The sequence below is a fragment of the Stegostoma tigrinum genome, chromosome 18 (genome assembly GCF_030684315.1).
Source record: "Stegostoma tigrinum isolate sSteTig4 chromosome 18, sSteTig4.hap1, whole genome shotgun sequence".
Taxonomy (NCBI): Eukaryota; Metazoa; Chordata; class Chondrichthyes; order Orectolobiformes; family Stegostomatidae; genus Stegostoma; species Stegostoma tigrinum.
In genome coordinates this window covers 40,760,637-40,778,842 of record NC_081371.1, presented here as the reverse complement: position 1 = coordinate 40,778,842, position 18,206 = coordinate 40,760,637, and the positions used below count along the sequence as shown (strand labels likewise).

Genomic DNA, 18,206 nt, shown 5'->3' with positions numbered 1-18,206 from the left:
ATTGATGTAAAATGTTCCAGCTAGGCTATCATGAATTCTTAAATATTTGTTATTCTTGCACACAATGAAACCATTAAAACATGCCTAAATGTCATTTCTATACAGTCTACATTGCTGAGCAAGTTCAGTTGCATTTTATTTATTTTGTTGGCTTTTTTACGGTTCCACTTAGCAGCTTTTAATTGAATGGGGTTGTGATGTGCAAGCGAAGGACTTGAAAAACCGTACAGCATTCGATGGAATTCGAAGTGAAAAATTCAGGAAGTTCTTGCTGAGTAAGATAACATTCTTTTATGTAGTTGCTTGTAAAATACATTAATGTTTTGTTTTTATATAGGACCTTCACCTTGAACATATATCTGGATTATCCATTAATTCTGTGAGGAAAATAGTCGTTAAAAAATTTTCAATGTTAAAGACGATTTATGATTAAATACTTGGATTAGGAAAATTCTTACATTTTTCTACAATTTCTTCTAAAAAAAATCCAAAACTGTCACCTCATGTGCTTTATAGTTTCCAAATTTGTGAGAACATTATTTAACAAGTCACCAAAAGGGAATAGTACGATAACTGAAACTAATGAAATCTAGTCACTTTCCACTCTATCTGCCGAATCCTCTTCATGAATTATCAAAAAAATTGATGCAATGGCTCACTAATAACCTGCTGTGCTGATGCTTATTTTGGGATTTCCCAGAACCACTTATTCCAGATCTGATTACAGTCATGATCTGAGTAGAATGAGTTCTACTATTGTGCCCCTGCACAAGTGGTTCTGGGAGGTCCAAAAATTAGCATCATCTATTTCAAAGCATGTCAATGAAAAAGTCCCAGGAGCAAATGTTCCAAAATCAGGACTGGTGGTCCGCCATGGTTTAAGCTGCCTCAGAAAGTCTACGAACTATGTCTACTAACAGAAGGAACCCAAATGGAATAAAATTTGAGGGGTGTACAAACTACCATCCTTATCCCAGTAGTTTGATTGATGGATTGAAGTGCTTATACTATGAGGAAAAGTTGAGCAGGTTGTGCCTATATCAATTGGAGTTAGAAAAATGAGTTGTGATCTTGAATGAAGTATGATCTTATTAAAATATATAAGATACTGAGGGAGCTTGACAGTGTAGATGCTAAAAGTATGTTTACTCTCATAGGGGAGTTTAGAAGAAGAAGCACTGTTTATTAATATCATGTCCATTAATTAGAATGAAGGTGAATATCTTTTCTCAGAGTGTTATTTGACTTTAGAAGTTCTTCCAGAGATAGCAGTGAAGGCAGGTCTTTGATAAAGAAGGGAATTCAGGATTGTGGGGGACAAGTAGAAAAATAGAGTTAAGGCCACAATCAAATCAGATCAGCCATAACTTAATGAAGGACAGAGGATGCTCCCTGGGCCAAATACCCACTCCTGCCTCTATTTATTATGATATTATTATCTTATCATTTTCAATGTATTTTGTCTCAGAGATGGTTCCAAGTATCAGTGATGAATGGTTTCAATATAAATTTTACCATGATCTATGTTATAACTCAGTCTTACCATGAGCTAATATGGGCTATCAGTATAAGACAACAAAATGTGAGGCTGGATGAACACAGCAGGCCAAGCAGCATCTCTGTAAGCTTTTGTGCTTCTGAGATGCTGCTTGGCCTGCTGTGTTCATCCAGCTTCACACTTTGTTGTCTTGGATTCTCCAGCATCTGCAGTTCCCATTATCTCTGGGCTATCAGTATTGTTATTTTACAATAGCTGGAGAAATCAGGAGTATGTAACAGGCATCCTATATTATTTTCAGTGCAATCCGGTGTGTGAAGGGTTAGTTCCAAGGATGCTACATCGTGTGTATTGCATGATAAAGAATAAATTTCACTTCATAGAATATGGAGCCTTGTCTGTTGAACTCTCTTTTGTGATAATCATGAATAAGGTGGTTTGGATCAAGTTCAAATTGTGATATTTCACTTACCCCTTCACCCAGTAACATTCTTTTTCAACAGAATAACCTGAGACTCACCATAAATAATCGTACACAAGTTTTCTTAGTGTTCAAAAATGTTTTGTGTCTGTGTGATTAATAGCCATTGACTGCTAGCTACATTGCTTGAAGGAAGAAACCACATTCATATCAAAAGTAGGTCACTGTTTTTAATTCTTTAGTTATTAATAGAAGTACTGATGGTAGATTTATTTTTGTTTTGAAAATACAGTAGTAGAGCTTTCCCATAATAAACATGATTAAATTATTTCAGCCTGAATAGTGATTTAAAATAACTTGGTACTCTGCTGTCGATAAATGTGTGGTAAATAGAAAATCGTGTTCTAACAATATGCATTATTTCATCACAAGTTATTGAATCATGCTGACTTGCATGTGGCATCAAATGTGGAAGTATCATGCTTTTATTCTATTGTGTACTACACTGATGATGTTTTGAGCTCTCCACATTTTTATTTGTACACAGGTTACTATGCATATTGGTCATCAGCAATCCCCAGTATTATCCTTGGGCACACAGATATTCTTGAAGATATAGTTCACAATCACTTAACAAATATGAGTTTCATGAGCAGCCCAAGAAGCAGGTAGGTTTTCCTGTGTAGTTGCTACTGAAACCCAATGCATGTATTGTGACATTTGTCTATAGACTGTACACCAGGCCATACCTTCAGACACTCAACAAATTTAGTCTATTGCAACTTCCAACGACCGAAAGGTTTCCACAGAGATCAAATCATTACTATCAATAATCATGTTTATGAAAACTAATTGAAAGTTTCACTCTAAGGATGATTCTCAAAGTGGCAGGATGTGACCTCAGGAATGCTCGGAACTGATCCCAGAGTATACAGGGCAAGGGGAAATTTTACATTGTTAGGTTATCTCTAATTTCATCTGAGTTACTGGAGCTTCATAATAAGGAAGCCACCTGTCAGCAGATGTTCAGAATGAGATGACAGCTACCTGTTATCGATAGGGTGGCTGAGTTAAGAGGAGTGGTGGGGATCGGCTAGTGATTCCTTGTCAAGGAAACATTTCTTAGTAATCCATATTAACAAAGTACATCAAGCTGAATAATTGTTTTGAAGAAGCTTTTAAAAAAACAAGAGACTTATGTGACATTTTCCCAAATGATCATTTCTTCTGGTATCTTGCAGTATTTGCCATTTCCACCAACGTGTGGCACTTGATAGATTGCAGTCATCAATTCTCCTTTGTCTTTGCTTTTTCTTTACCAATTGTAAAGATACTGCAATAAAGAGAAAAAAAAACATAGTTTGGCTCATAGTCAAGCATCATCCAAATGGAAAATGAGTCTCTATGTTTTTCAATTGCCGTGGGATGATAATGTCACAAGGACAAATGTATTTGCGAAGCTAATTACTGGAGAGGGGGGCAAGCCATGTGATGAAACCTCCAAGAATAGAGAAAGCTAACATTCAGCATATTCAAATCGAGACTTAATTTTCAGGTCTCCAACCAAATGCTTGTCAGATTTAAAGTAAATGAGCATTAGGAAACCATTGATTTTGAGCCTGATATGCTCTTATAACAGGCAATTTAAACACACAGATAACACAAAGGCTATGAAAGAGGGTAAGATAACAAAGTGTGGGGCTGGATGAAAACAGCAGGCCAAGCAGCATCTCAGGAGCACAAAAGCTGATGTTTCGGGCCTAGACTCTTCATCAGATGAAGGGTCTAGGCCCGAAACATCAGCTTTGTGCTCCTGAAATGCTGCTTGGCCTGCTGTGTTCATCTAGCTCCACAGTTCGTTATCTTGGATTCTCCAGCATCTGCAGTTCCCATTATCTCTGGCTTTGAAAGAGGGATTTTTTATTATACTGGCAATAAATTTTTACAAATAATAGTAGAAAAATTAGTTTATAGGAATGAACTGTTTACAATTTATATTCTCTCGATTTTGCAGACCTATGAGGATACAGTTGTAGGGCTTGACTCTGATCTCTAATCAGGTGGATAACAATTTAGTTGGATGAGCTCCTGTTAACTTTCTGTGACCATGTAACACCAATTATGTTTCTTCCAAGACACAAAAAGGATCTTTCTCTTCTTTTATCCTGTCAGATTCTGGATCTTTGCCAGATTATCCACATAGATCTCATGCAGCTGTTGATTCACTCCACTGCTGCTTCCAGTTGAGGAATGAACACCATATCTGGGTTACTTCCATCTTGATGTTCAGAATCCTGCAGGAGTATACCCTGCATTCTTAATGATCCCCAACTCCAGCAATCGAGGCAAGGCTGTGACAAAGAGAAAAATATAGCCATGTTATTGGGCTGAAGAAGGTGCCAGAGAGCTAAAAATAAATGGGATTAGTATACTTATGGAAACCGACCATCCACAAACAATTGTCAGGATTTTAACTTTGATGATGGTCCAGCAGGCAAAATGACTATTAAAATTGGTGGCCATATATTCATCCATATTAGAGGAGAGGTGCTTCCTCGGTGTACCCCAGCTGCTGTTTTGTCTTGTACACAATCATCACAGGGTCATCTGAATACTTCTGTCAAACAACTCAACTTGCCAGAGGCAGTAGGCCATAGAGCCACTTGTGAAACTGTGTCCATGAGCAATGGTATTTTCTCATCGTGCACCTGGCCATCTCCTAATACTTCTTATCATTACACTCAGGAGGGTTTTCCATTTCCTTTTGCATGCAAGATACCCCTCAGGCATTGCACCTTCTGGATTATGAGCTCAATGCCCTAGTCATAAACTGATGTGCTCTGACTCCCTGATATTCTGCAGCAAACCACCTCTGCAAAAGTCTGAGATAACAAGAAGAAATTTTCAATAATCTATGTTCATTTACCTTCTGAGATTTGAATAACTTGTTGAGCACAGACTGATGTTTCTAGGAACGTGGAATGCATTAATGTTTGGTGGGTGGGCTCTCATTTGCACCATGCATGCCAACATAGGCAGCATCGTGTGTTCCTGAATGCACATGGTCCTGCTGGACTCCTTCCAAAGAACTGCAATATATTTCCAACTCAGAATGGTAATTAGCTTGCAGTTGGTGATGTTACTTTGTCTACGCTGCCCTCCTCCTCCTAGATGGTAATGGTCATGGATTTGGAACGTGCTTTCTAAGGAACATCAGTAAATTTCTACAGTGCATCAAGTAGACAGATGCACTGCTCCTACTGGGCTTTGGTGGAGGAGGGAGTGAATGTTTATGGATGTAGTACCATTCAAGCGAGCTGCTTGGTCCTGATGGTGCCATTGGCCTCAGACCTACTTTTGTAGCCATAGAATTTCAATAGGCATTCCAGTTTCTCCACCATTGGCAGTCCACAGCAATTGTGTGTACTGTCGATAAGATACACTGCAGAAATTCACCAAAGCTTCTTAGACAGCATCTTTCAAAGTCATGACCACTTGTATTGAAAAGGATAAAAGCAACAGATACAAGGGAACATGACCACCTGCAAGTTTGCCTCCAAACCTGTCACTATCCTGACTTGATGTGGAGGTGCTGGTGTTTGACTGGGTTAATAGAACATAGAACAGTATAACACAGTGCAAGCCCTTCAGCCCACGATGTTGTGCCGAACTTTTAGACTAATCCTAAGGTCTATCTAACCTCCACCTCTACGTTATACTATCACCCATATGCCTATCTAATGACTGTTTAAATGCCCATAATGAGGCCGACTCCACTACCCTCTCCGGCAATTCAATCCACGCCCTGACCACTCTCTGAGTAAAGAACCTACCTCTGACGTCTCCCCTATATCTACCTCCACTCACTATAAAACTACGCCCCCTCGTAATAGCCTCTTCCACCCTAGGAAAATGTCTCTGGCTGTCCACACTATCTATATCTCTGATCATTTTGTATACCTCTATCAAGTCACCTCTCATCCTTCATCGTTCTAAAGAGAAAAGCCGTAGCTCTCTCAACCTATCCTCGTAAGACCTTGCTTCCATTCCAGTCAATATCCTGGTAAATCTCTGCACCTTTTCCAACGGTTCCACGTCCACAGTACTCCAGATGTGGCCGAACCAGAGCAAGACAAGGTCAAAAATCACACAACACCAGGTTATAGTCCAACAGGTGTATTTGAAAACAAAAGCTTTCAGAGCATAACCCCTTCATCAGGTGAAGTGAGAAGGAGTGCACAGAACAAAGAATTTATAAGTAAAAGAATAAAGGGTCATTCAACTGAGGAGGATATATTAAACAAACCTAAGGTGCTGTTAAATCTTTAATCAGAAAGAAGGTTTTAATTGATTAATATTACTTGTAAATCCCCAAATTTCTTTGAAGTTGCTGCCCTGAGAGAATCAAAGGTTTCATCTACGAATAATACATGGCCTGCAGTGATTCAAGAAGGTAGCTCATCAGCACCTTCTCCATAGCAACTAAAAACAGATGGTCCAGCCAACAACACCCATAAGACCATCAAAAAATAGAAACAGGATCAGGCAAGTGGGCCCTTGAGCCTGCTCCACCATTCAATAGGATCATGGCTGATCTGACATTCCTCACATCCACTTTCCTACAACTCTTGATTCTCATACTGAACAAAAGTCTATCCATACCAGCCTTGAAGATAAACAAGGATTCTCCCCCAGCAGCCTATTCAAAGGATTTCTGAAGACTCACAACCCTCTGAGAGAAGTAATTCCTTCTTATTTCAGTCTTGAATTGGCTGCCCTTTATTCTGGGACTATGCCCTCTGGCCTGAGACTCTCCCATGAGGGAAAACATCCTCTCAGCATTTATCATGTCAAGACCCTGAAGAACCCTAGTTATCACAAAAGATTACTTCTCATTCTTCTGAACTCCACTGAGTAGAGTCCCAACCTGTTTAGCCTTTGCTCATAAAGTAATCCATCCTTTCCAGTGATCAAACTAGTGAACCTTCTTGGAACTGCTTCCCATGAAATTATCTCTTTTCTAAAATAAAAGGGCCCAAATTTGCTCACAGTACTCTAGATGTGGGCTCACCAACATCTTGTACAGTTTTAGTAAGACTTACTTACTTACGACTTTAGTAAGGCTTATGGGGAGGCAATGGCCTAGCGGTATTACCACTGGACTGGTAATCTAGAGACCCAGATAATGTTCTAGGGACCTCGGTTTGAATCCCGCCACGGCAGATGGTGGAGGGTTAGTAAGAACTGCAAATGCTGGAGAATCTGAGATAACAAGGTGTAGAGCTGGATGAACACAGTAGGCCAAGCAGCATCAGAGGAACAGGAAGGCTGACGTTTCGGGCCTAGACCCTTCTTCAGGAAATGAAGGAATTTTCTGAAGAAGGGTCTAGGCCCGAAACATCTTCCTGCTTCTCTGATGCTGCTTGGCCTGTTGTGTTCATCCAGCTCTACACATTGCTACCACAGCAGATGGTGGAATTTGAATTCAATAAATATCTGGAATTAAGAGTCTAATGACGACCACAAATTCATTGTCGATTGTCGGGAAAAACCCACCTGGTTCACTAATGTCCCTTAGGCAAGGAAACTGCCATCATTACCTAGTCTGGCCTATATGTGACTGCAGACCTGCAGTAACATGGTTGATTCTTAACCGCCTGCTGGGCAATTAGGGACAGGCCATAAATGCTGCCTAGCCAGTGACGCCCTCACCCCATGAAAGAATAGAGAAAAAAAATACTCCAACACCTTTGAAATATGGGCCAACATTCCATTACCCTTCCTGATCACCTGCTGCATCTGTGTGCTAGATGTCTCAGTTTTCATGCACAAGTACACCCAAATCTTTTTGTGTTGCTGTTTTGCTCCATTGAAGTAATATTCCATTCTTTTGCTCTCCGTTCCAAAATAAACAACTTCACATTTTCATCCATTATACTCCATTTTTGAACTTTCTGTCACTTACCCAATCAATATCTTTCTGTAAGCAGTTTGTACCCATCTCACAACCTGCCTTTTCCACATAATTTTCCAACTATCTATTTTTCCGCCACGCAAGTGAATAAGAAAGCAGTTTCATTTCAGGTCAATGGTAACCCCAAGAAAGAATGTTGATAGGGAAGGATTCAGTGATGGTAGTACTGTTGAACATTAAGGAGTAATATTTAGATTTTCCATTATTGGAGCTGGTCATTGGCTAGGACTAAGACCAAGATATACTTCAGGATAGATCTCTGAGGGAGATCTCTGAGGAACTCCTGCAGAAATGCTCTGGAGTGAAGATGACTGAATGCCAACAACCACATTCAGCTTTCTTTTTACCTTGTAGATGTCAATTGACATTTAAACAAAAGAATAATCTCTAAATATTCAAATTGTTTCGAATTTGAACATAATTGATCATTGAAGTGCGAGCCTCCAAAGTGCATGCCATCTCTTAAATTATTGTCAACGAATAAATTATTTGTAAATCTAATCCTTAAAAACATTGCAAAATCTTGCAACAAAGGAGGACAAAACTTGCTTTGCAGATTAAGAGCCCATTGTGATTCCTCAGAGACTTTTTCTGAAGTAAAGGGCTAAAGTTTCTTGTAAATATTTAAATATCTGTTTCTGGATCAGATGTATTGCCTCTAGTTTGGTTGCAGGCATTATGGAGTTGGTCAGTTGCATTTTGAACATCTTTTATTGTTTGTGCCAGTGAGGTACAAATTGATCAGAAGCTGTTGCCTGCTGTAGTGGTATTGCATTTTGCAGTTGCAAAAAATGTTGCAATTCATTTGTATCTGATTTTGAACTAACATTGTTTAATTTCTAACTCTCTCCTCATAATTTACTAGCTGGTGTGTGGTGGTAACTTACAGAATTTGTTTTGCATTAAATTTATTAGTTCTTTTTTGATTTTTTTCTTTCTTACACAATAATATTTTGATACCACAACATAGTTAAGCATGTAGTTTACATCTAGACTCTGTGGACAGAATAGATAAATCCATCTTTTGTATAAAATGAATTTTGTATAAATTAGAACCAATAAAGTATTCTAATTGCAACTTCTCTATTTTACCTAGGTGTATTAATGGAAGCACATTATTACATACTGCTGCATACTTTGGGAAAACAGATATCATTGAAGTAAGAGTCACTTGATTTTTATTTAAGCAATGGTAAATACTATGTTTTCATTTTCATAAATATAATGTAGATGTTAAGGAGGATGCAGAGAAGTTTCAGTGTGATTTGGACAAATTTAGTAAGTGAGAAAATATATAGCAGATGCAGTATAGTGTAAATGAATGTGAGATTATTTACTTTGGCAGCAAAACTGGTTGGTAGACTGTTATTTGAATGAGAATAGTTTGGGAAAGTAGGAGGTGCAATTAAACATCACTGTTCCTGTACATCAGCCGATGAAAGTAAGCACTCAGGTGCAGTGGGCAGTGAAGAAGACAAATGGTCTGTTGAATTCAAGTGAGAGTATTCTAATAGGGATGTCTTGCTTCGATTGCAAAGGCTATTGGTAAGACCACACCTGAAATATTGTTTTCTTTATCTGAGGAATGAGTCCTAGCTTTTAAGGTTTTAACAAAGATTTGTAACTTGGGTTGTGGGTGAGGTTGATGACTTGCTCACCGAGCTGGCTTGTTTTCATTCAGACGTTTCTTCCTCATGCTAGGTAACATCACCAGTGAGGCCTCTGATGAAGCAATGTTGTTATATTCGGCTTGGAATTGGATTAGATTAGATTCCCTACAGTGTGAAAACAGGCCCTTTGACCCAACAAGTCCACACTGCCCCTTGGAGCATCCCGCCCAGACCCATCCCGCTATAACCTACACACCCCTGAACACTATGGGCAATTTAGCATGGCCAATCCACCTAACCTGTACATCTTTGGACTGTGGGAGGAAACTGGAGCACCCAGAGGAAACCCATGCAGACTCGGGGAGAACGTACAAACTCCACACAGACAGTTACCCGAGGCTGGAATCGAACCCAGGTCCCTGGCGCTTTGAGACTGCAGTGCTAACCACTGAGCCACCGTGCCGCCCCACATTTATACTTTTCGTTCTGTTGTGGTGAGTGGTGTCATTTTGAAACTATAAATTCCAAGCAGAGTAAAACGACATTGTTTCGTTGGAGGCCTCACTGATGATGTTACCTAGGATGGTGACGAAACGACTGAATAAAAGCAAATCAGCACAACGAGCAGGTCAGCAACCTCATGTTCTCGGGATTGAGGGAGTGCAAAGAAAGCTCGCCAGCCTGTTTTCCCAGAGGGCAGTAAAGTTTCAACGACATTGTTTAGGTCTCGAGTCCCATAGAGGCCAGATAAGGTAAGGATGACAGATTTCCCTCCCCTAAAGGGTGTTTTTTTAAACAATTGGCTATGATTTTGTGGTCATCATTAGATGCTTAATTCGAGATTTTTGTTGTGTTCAAATTCCATAATCTGCTGTGGGGTTGATTTGAACCCCTGTCCTCTCAGAACACTACCTGCTTCTCTTGATTAGTACTCCAGCAGTAACACAAGTAAGCCATTGCCTCCCCTTCAAGGGGACTGTAGATGTAGTTCTGAGGACTAAAGGAATCAAAGAATATGGAGAAAAAGTGAGAAAAGGGTACTGAGTTGCACGATCAATCATAATCATAAGGAAAGGCAGAGAAGCCTCAAAGGGCTGAATAGTCCGCTCCTGTTCATATATTCAATGTTTCTATGTTTTGTTTCATCTGAGTTATATCAGGCAGCTAAAAGGACCAAATGGAAAGATATTAATACATTTTAAAAGAATGAATGCCAATATTATTAGGAATACCTAGTTGATGTATATTCTGTTGCAGATAAAGTTTTTTTGTAACAACCACAAAATCAAGTGCAATTTTTCTTTTTTGTCATCCTAGCAGACCCCCTCTGATGCTGTAAATAATATGTTGGACAGCACATTATTTTATAATGGCTGTCGTGTCACACCGTGTAATTATGCTTGAATCTGAATCTTTAAGCTCATCATATCTGACTGGTTTTAAGTTAATAAACCTCCCTAAGTCATTCAGAGTTTGATTGCTTGGTGAAGAAACTCTGCTATTTGGAATATATGTGATTCATGACCCACCTAGGGTTGACTGGTTTTCTTTCTCTCTTTAGGAAATTTGTTCTGCATGAAAGAAAGCCTGTTTTGCTTGTGCAGGATACACGTTGCATGAGACTTGTATATGCTGCAGTGCCAATGAGAAAATTTTAAAAATAGTTTTTGTCATTTGTAGAAGCCATTTGGCTATTTTTTATAGCCAAATTAAATCGCCTTTGCTGACAATTTTTGGATATGTTTCAATCGGCACCTGAATCAATCTGGTACCCTGCCCATGATCCAGGTATCAAAGTAGTCTAAGGATTAGTAACAGGCAATTTAAGCCTGTGGAGGATCACAGCCAATCTTTATTCAGTCTTCATCCCACACCCAGAGATGCATATGTCACTGTCTAGCAATTAGAAGCAGGGAATCAGGCTAATTGCTTTCTCTTTCTTGATCCAAATACACTGAAACTAATTAAAGCATCCTTACCTCATACTAGGTCAGCTGACAAAGCACAGATATTGTACTTTTTCCCTTTTATCCTTTATGATGAGGAATATATCACTCGGAAACTTTAATCAGCAGACTGTTGAAAGAAAAATTTAGAGTAAAAGTTTATTATCTATTTGGAAATTCATTGTGGGTACATGACTTGTTTATTCATTCAAATGTGATTTTTAGTAATTCTCAATTGGAAAGAAAAATAACATTGTCACAAAACAATCTGATTAGATTTATATCAAAAATGATTTTGGTGCATTCAAAAATATTAATAAAGCCACAAAATTGTGTTGAATTGATATCCTTGCAAATGTTCAAATAGTCCCTGGAATTAATTACTATTTTCCACAAATTGGGAATGAACAATAAACTCTGCCTAGCCAGCAAAGAAATGATTATGCCACGTAGCTGATTCCCCTCACCAGTATTCATAAAGAATAAAGAAAAGCAATGAACATATTTCATCAGAATGATATGGAAGAAATGACAGTGAAAAGAAAGAGTGCTAAAGACAGAGAGAGACATAGAAAGAAAGGAAGAAGATGGCATGAAGTTGGCAATGTTTGAAATATATAAGAATAGCCAGGTGAAACTTTTTATGGAATTAATTATGATAGTTCTCACGTTTCAGACACATTGGATCTAAAAGCGTATTGCTGTAAATTATTTTTAGCTTACTTCACACTATTTTTATTGCTCATTATTGAAGAACAGAAATTTGCTAATGGTGAGAAAATGCTTTATACATTTCTTCTAAGAGTGTATGGAGAATGAATTGTAACTGAGGAAACATTCTTATTAAAATTGTGCTGTTACAGACTTTTACTTGGATTTCATCGAGTAGGGTAATTCAAGTTGGAACACAAGAAAAGATAGAACAGTGTCCTGCGAGCTGACTCTTTATAGGAATTTGTGAGGATTGGGATGGAGCAAGTGTTGCTGATAACATTTGAGTGTCTGAAAACTGGTTATGCTTGCCAACGGTTATGCTTGCCCACCAGGTTCTCTGAGAAGGATGCCTTGCTTCTTGAGTCTGCAGATATCAGGAAACTGCTGTGAAAGTTTGAGCTTCTTAAAACACTAATGTTTAGAGTAGTTAAACAGACCTGACTCTCTACCCCGGAACATATGTTGGAGTCTCTCAGCCTTCCAGTTGGATCTCAATGTCCATGCTCTTTGGGCTATGTGACACTCATGTTATGATTGTAATGTTAATTGAGAAGTGAGCACTTTTTTTAAGAAAAGGAGGCAGCAATATGAGATAGTGATCTTGTACCATCACAAAAGTTGCTCTGGAAAGTCAAGTGGCTCTTTTTTGTGTTTCTGAACACATTGAGAAAGATATGATAACATACTTCTGGGAAATTAATTAAATGCTAACACTGTTTCTCCTGTTAACACAAAGCAACCGATGTTGATGCTTCATCATTGTGTGTCCACACCACATTGGGAGCAGTAGTTGGTGCTGTAACATCATTATTGTGGGACCATGGTTGGTCCCCTTGGCAACCCAAAGCTGCTCACCTTGGTGACCTGCTCATTGGTCCCACACTGCTCTCATGCTGTTTCCTTGCCATCCTCTTTGCCAAACCACATTCTGTGTTCGAGATAATGGGAACTGCAGATGCTGGAGAATCCAAGATAATAAAGTGTGAAGCTGGATGAACATAGCAGGCCAAGCAACATCTCAGGAGCACAAAAGCTGATGTTTCGGGCCTAGACCCTTCATCAGAGAGGGGGATGGTGTGAAGGTTCTGGAATAAATAGGGAGAGAGGGGGAAGTGGACCGAAGATGGAGAGAAAAGAAGATAGGTGGAGAGGAGAGTATAGGTGGGGAGGGAGGGAGGGGAAAGGTCAGTCCAGGGAAGACGGACAGGTCAAGGACGTGGGATGAGGTTTGTAGGTAGGAAATGGAGGTTCGGCTTGAGGTGGGAGGAAGGGATGGGTGAGGGGAAGAACAGGTTAGGGAGGCAGAGACAGGCTGGGCTGGTTTTGGGATGCAGTGGGGGGAGGGGACGAACTGGGCTGGTTTTGGGATGCAGTGGGGGAAGGGGAGGTTTTGAAGCTGGTGAAGTCCACATTGATACCATTGGGCTGCAGGGTTCCCAAGCGGAATATGAGTTGCTGTTCCTGCAACCTTCGGGTGGCATCATTGTGGCACTGCAGGAGGCCCATGATGGACATGTCATCTGAGGAATGGGAGGGGGAGTGGAAATGGTTCGCGACTGGGAGGTGCAGATGACATGTCCATCATGGGCCTCCTGCAGTGCCACCATGATGCCACCCAAAGGTTGCAGGAACAGCAACTCATATTCCGCTTGGGAACCCTGCAGCCCAATGATATCAATGTGGACTTCACCAGCTTTAAAATCTCCCCTTCCCTCACCGCATCCCAAAACCAGCCCAGTTCGTCCCCTCCACCCACTGCATCCCAAAACCAGTCCAGCCTGTCTCTGCCTCCCTAACCTGTTCTTACTCTCACCCATCCCTTCCTCCCACCTCAAGCCGCACCTCCATTTCCTACCTACTAACCTCATCCCACCTCCTTGACCTGTCCATCTTCCCTGGACTGACCTATCCCCTCCCTACCTCCCCACCTATACTCTCTCCACCTATCTTCTTTTCTCTCCATCTTCGGTCCGCCTCCCCCTCTCTCCCTATTTATTCCAGTTCCCTCTCCCCATCCCCCTCTCTGATGAGGGTCTAGGCCCGAAACGTCAGCTTTTGTGCTCCTGAGATGCTGCTGGGCCTGCTGTGTTCATCCAGCCTCACATTTTATTATCACTTTCTGTGTTCTACACCTTTCCATATGTGACCCGGCACACCACTGCTCGAGTTGTGGGGCAACAAGTAAGGCAGCAGAAAACACAGTAAGAACTCTTTCTGAGCTTCTGTTGGCCAGTAGTTTTGCATTTCATTTCAGACACAACAGGCTGTTTCACTGAAGAAACAAACTTAAAGCGTGAAGCCATTACATTACTATTACTGGCAGTGACAACATATGCAGTGCTACAGATTGGGTTATGTGTGTGACCCAGTGCAACCAAATACAAGCACAAATTGCCTCCCATTTATCATGTCAATTTAAGAAGTTAAAAATGACAATGGGTGCAAGACCTGCTAGTTCCTTGAAGATGGAATTTCAAACCGAGTAATAAATTGAGATGTATATAATAAGGATGTTGATGGAGCATCAAACATTTTGCATTTTGTGTCAGTGACTTCACTTGCAGCCCATTGTCTGGACAATGGAATAAATTGGTGCAGAACACAGGCATTATGGCACAGAAGAAGACCATTGGGCCCTTCACGTCTCACTGGCTCATTCAATGAATAGCATCACCTAATGCCAATCTCCTGCTTTATCGCCTTACCCTTGCCCATTTTTAAAAAAAAATAATCGTTCATGCCATCTTGAATACCTCAACATAACTTGCTTCTACCATACTTCCAGGCAGTTATTCCACACAACTACTCACTGAGTTTAAAAAAAAGTTTTCTCTCACTTCACTCTTGTTTCTTTTTAGTCTATGCCCCCTTATGCTTGTACCTTTTATGAGCAAGACCAGTTTCTCCCTATCTATTCCACCCAGGGTGTTGTGACAATAGATAGTTATACTTTCTTTTTACTTAAACTGACAAGAAATCCTGCTTGAGTCTGTTATTAACTGCACAACACTCAAAAGGATTAAAAAAAAACTCCATCTCAAATTGCATCTTCTTCAAATCAGTCAAGAATTGTGAAAATGGGAAGAATTATCCCAAATCTCTCTCTGTAACACAAGAGACTGAGGTGAAAGCAAGAGATACTTCTCCTGCTGCTGCTGATGTTGTCTCTGCTTCTGACCTGGTGGTGCCATGGTGTTTGTTTTTGACATTCATTAGAGGTGCAAGATAAAGCCATATTAACTACTGAAGACTGGCAGCAAGGAAGTGCTGCTGAAGGCAAATGAAGTGCTAGACAAGTCAAGTGCCTTGCATGAAGTTGACAATCATCAGCGAAGAAATGAAAACACTGTCTCTAACACTGTTTTGAATAGCCATCTCTCAATGGCCATGGTTGGAACTCCTTCATGTAGCTGATCTGAAAGTATGTCAGTTTCACTGATGAAGCTTTTCCCCTTGTGTAGTTACTTCAGTCACCCTGGCAAGTTGCTGACAAGTTGGGAAACTTGGTTGGGTTTGCAGGATTTTGAGCTACTGCAGTTCATAACTGACTTATTGTCATCCTCAGCTTAATTATTTACTTGCATGGTAGATCCGAGAAAGTTTGCTTCCATCAGGAAATCTTCACCAGTAGAGGCAAAGCTTGTATTATTCCTTGCAATGTAAGAAACTAGGCATGGAAAATGTGATCTTAAAAGATCCATCAAAAATTCAATATAGCTCTCTAAAAGACACGAGTATCACCTTTATACGCACAGAGGTATCTGGACTAAAATTTGCTATGAATTTATAAATAGCAACGTGCTTCCATCTATGTGTCATGCATCAAGTGATCCTAAGTTGGCATCTGAGATACACTCTCAGGTCACATACACAGATAAAGTGATGATATTATGAGTATCTCTCTTAAAGGTACATTGAAATATTGTATCTCTTAGAGGTATACTCACTCTTGGATGCAACATAGTACCACATGTCTTCAGTGCCACTCTGAAAACTGGAAAAGATTGGATCACATTGGGATCCCAACCTGATTTCAATTACCGGTATGTTGGTTGCAGCCAAACCTGGAAATATTTTTTTCTCAATATGTTTGCAGATATTGTATAAATGTCACACATGGAAGAGAAATAGTCAATTTATAAAGTACCTTTTCATGTCCTCAATAAATCCCTCAAGCTCTTCTCAGCCAATTTCTTTTTAAATCGGTGATATTATTGTCACTGGCTGCATGAACATTTATTGCCCATGCAAATTGCTCTTCAGAAGGAAGTGGGGCCTTTTAGAGCCACTATAGTCCATGTGGTGTAAGATGGCAGTGTTACATGCGCTATTGTCATTTTGCAGGCTTTGGCAGGTGGTCTATGTGATTTCATTTTATCATTTTATCACACTTCGTGGCTATTAGATATAATTGACTGACTTGCTGGGCCTTTTCAAAGGGCAGTTAAGAGTCAACCACATTGCTATGTATCTGCAGTCGAGATCAGGTAAGGATGGACTGAAGTTCATTCCATTAAAAAAAAAGTAGCAAGCTATACTGGGAGAAAGTAAGAACTGCAGATGCTGGAGTCAGAGATAACACAGTGTGGAGCTGAATGAACACAGCAGGCCAGGCAGCATCAGAGGAACAGGAAAGCTGACATTTTGGGTCAGGACCATTATTCAGTGGTCACCATTTCATTAGCTTTTACTTCTGGACTTATTCCTTTAAGTCTAATTTCATTATCTTCTGTGGTAGAATTTAAGCCCACGTGCCTGCATCATTAACTTGTGCTACTGGATCAATACCATGGTATTACCACCTCCAAGCTTTTGCAGTGTAGTAACTTACTGTAATAATTGCAGAAAGTTCCCATTGACCAAAATGACAAAAACATGCATTTAATCTGTTATTGGTCATACTGGTTGATAGCTAGGCTTTGGTCAGGTATCTCTGCATTTCTTCAGTGATTAACTATAAATTGATTGCAGATACATGCATAGATATGTGGAGCTTATACCAATATTTTGTCCCAAAGTTACCAGACACAGCAAAAGGGAAGGTCTCTGATTGTGTTGAAAACTGAACTGATTGAATTACAATTTAGAATTGTTACATACATGTTAAAACTTTCGAAACTAAATGTATGTTATTAAGGGTGGTGTAAATTAACATTGGCACTCACATTAAGTTAATCCACATTATATATGGCCATTACATTTGGTTCTGCTATAATGTGATAGAACATAGAACATAGAACTGTACATCACAGTACAGGCCCTTTGGCCCACAATGTTATGCCGAACTATTATCTTAAACGTAAGGTCTATTTAACCTCCACCCCTACATTATATTATCATCCCTATGACTATCTAATAGCCTTTTAATAACCCTAATGAGGCCGATGCCACTAGCCTCTCCAGCAATGCATTTCACGCCCCTACCACTCTGAGTAAAGAATCTACCTCCACTCACTTTAAAACTACACCCCCTCTTAATAGCTACCTGCGCCCTAGGAAAAAGTCTCTGGCTGTCCATTCTATCTATACCTCTGATCATTTTGTATACCTCTGTCAAGTCACCTCTCATCCTAAGTCATTCTCAATTTTTACTCGTAGACCTTACCTCCATTCCAGGCAACATCCTGGTAAATCTCCTCTGCACCTTTTCCGACACTTCCAGATCTTTCCTGTAGTGAGGCGACCAGAATTGGACTCAATACTCCAGATGTGGCCAAACCAGGGTTTTGTATAGTTGGAACATAACTTCATGGCTCTTGAACTCAATCTCTCTATTAATGAAAGCTAACACACCATACGTCTTCATAACAACTCTATCCATTTGCGTGGCGGCTTTTCAGGGAACTGTAGACATGAACACCAAGATCTCTCCACTCCTCCACACTGCCAAGAATCTTTCTGTTAACCCTGTGTTCTGCTTTCAAATTTGTCCTTCCAAAATGGATCACCTCACACTTTTTTAGAGTCAAACTCCATCTGCTAATTCTCAGCCCAGCTCTGCATCCTATCAATATCCCTTTGTAACCTAGAACAGCCCTCTGCA

General features: G+C 40.0%; 1 protein-coding gene and 1 long non-coding RNA gene across 5 annotated transcripts in view; one reads left to right on the top strand and one right to left on the bottom strand.

Moving 5' to 3' along the window:
* LOC125460951 (uncharacterized) overlaps nt 1-18,206 on the top strand; it is a 109,910-nt gene that overhangs the window by 57,916 nt on the left and 33,788 nt on the right. For 2 of the 3 annotated variants that reach the window (XM_048549192.2, XM_048549190.2), the window contains 3 exons: nt 173-275; nt 2,467-2,587; nt 8,990-9,053. In XM_048549192.2, the coding sequence (XP_048405149.1) occupies nt 173-275; nt 2,467-2,587; nt 8,990-9,053 (288 nt within the window). The remainder of the gene's footprint in view (nt 1-172; nt 276-2,466; nt 2,588-8,989; nt 9,054-18,206) is intronic. The other variant, XM_048549191.2, reaches the window with a different exon arrangement.
* The window catches only part of LOC125460704 (uncharacterized), a 60,540-nt gene continuing 44,399 nt past the window's right edge, over nt 2,066-18,206 (bottom strand). For both annotated transcript variants that reach the window (XR_007249318.1, XR_009446864.1), the window contains 3 exons: nt 11,483-11,579; nt 3,936-4,270; nt 2,066-3,252 (listed from right to left, as the gene is read on the bottom strand). This is a non-coding gene — a long non-coding RNA (uncharacterized LOC125460704). The remainder of the gene's footprint in view (nt 3,253-3,935; nt 4,271-11,482; nt 11,580-18,206) is intronic.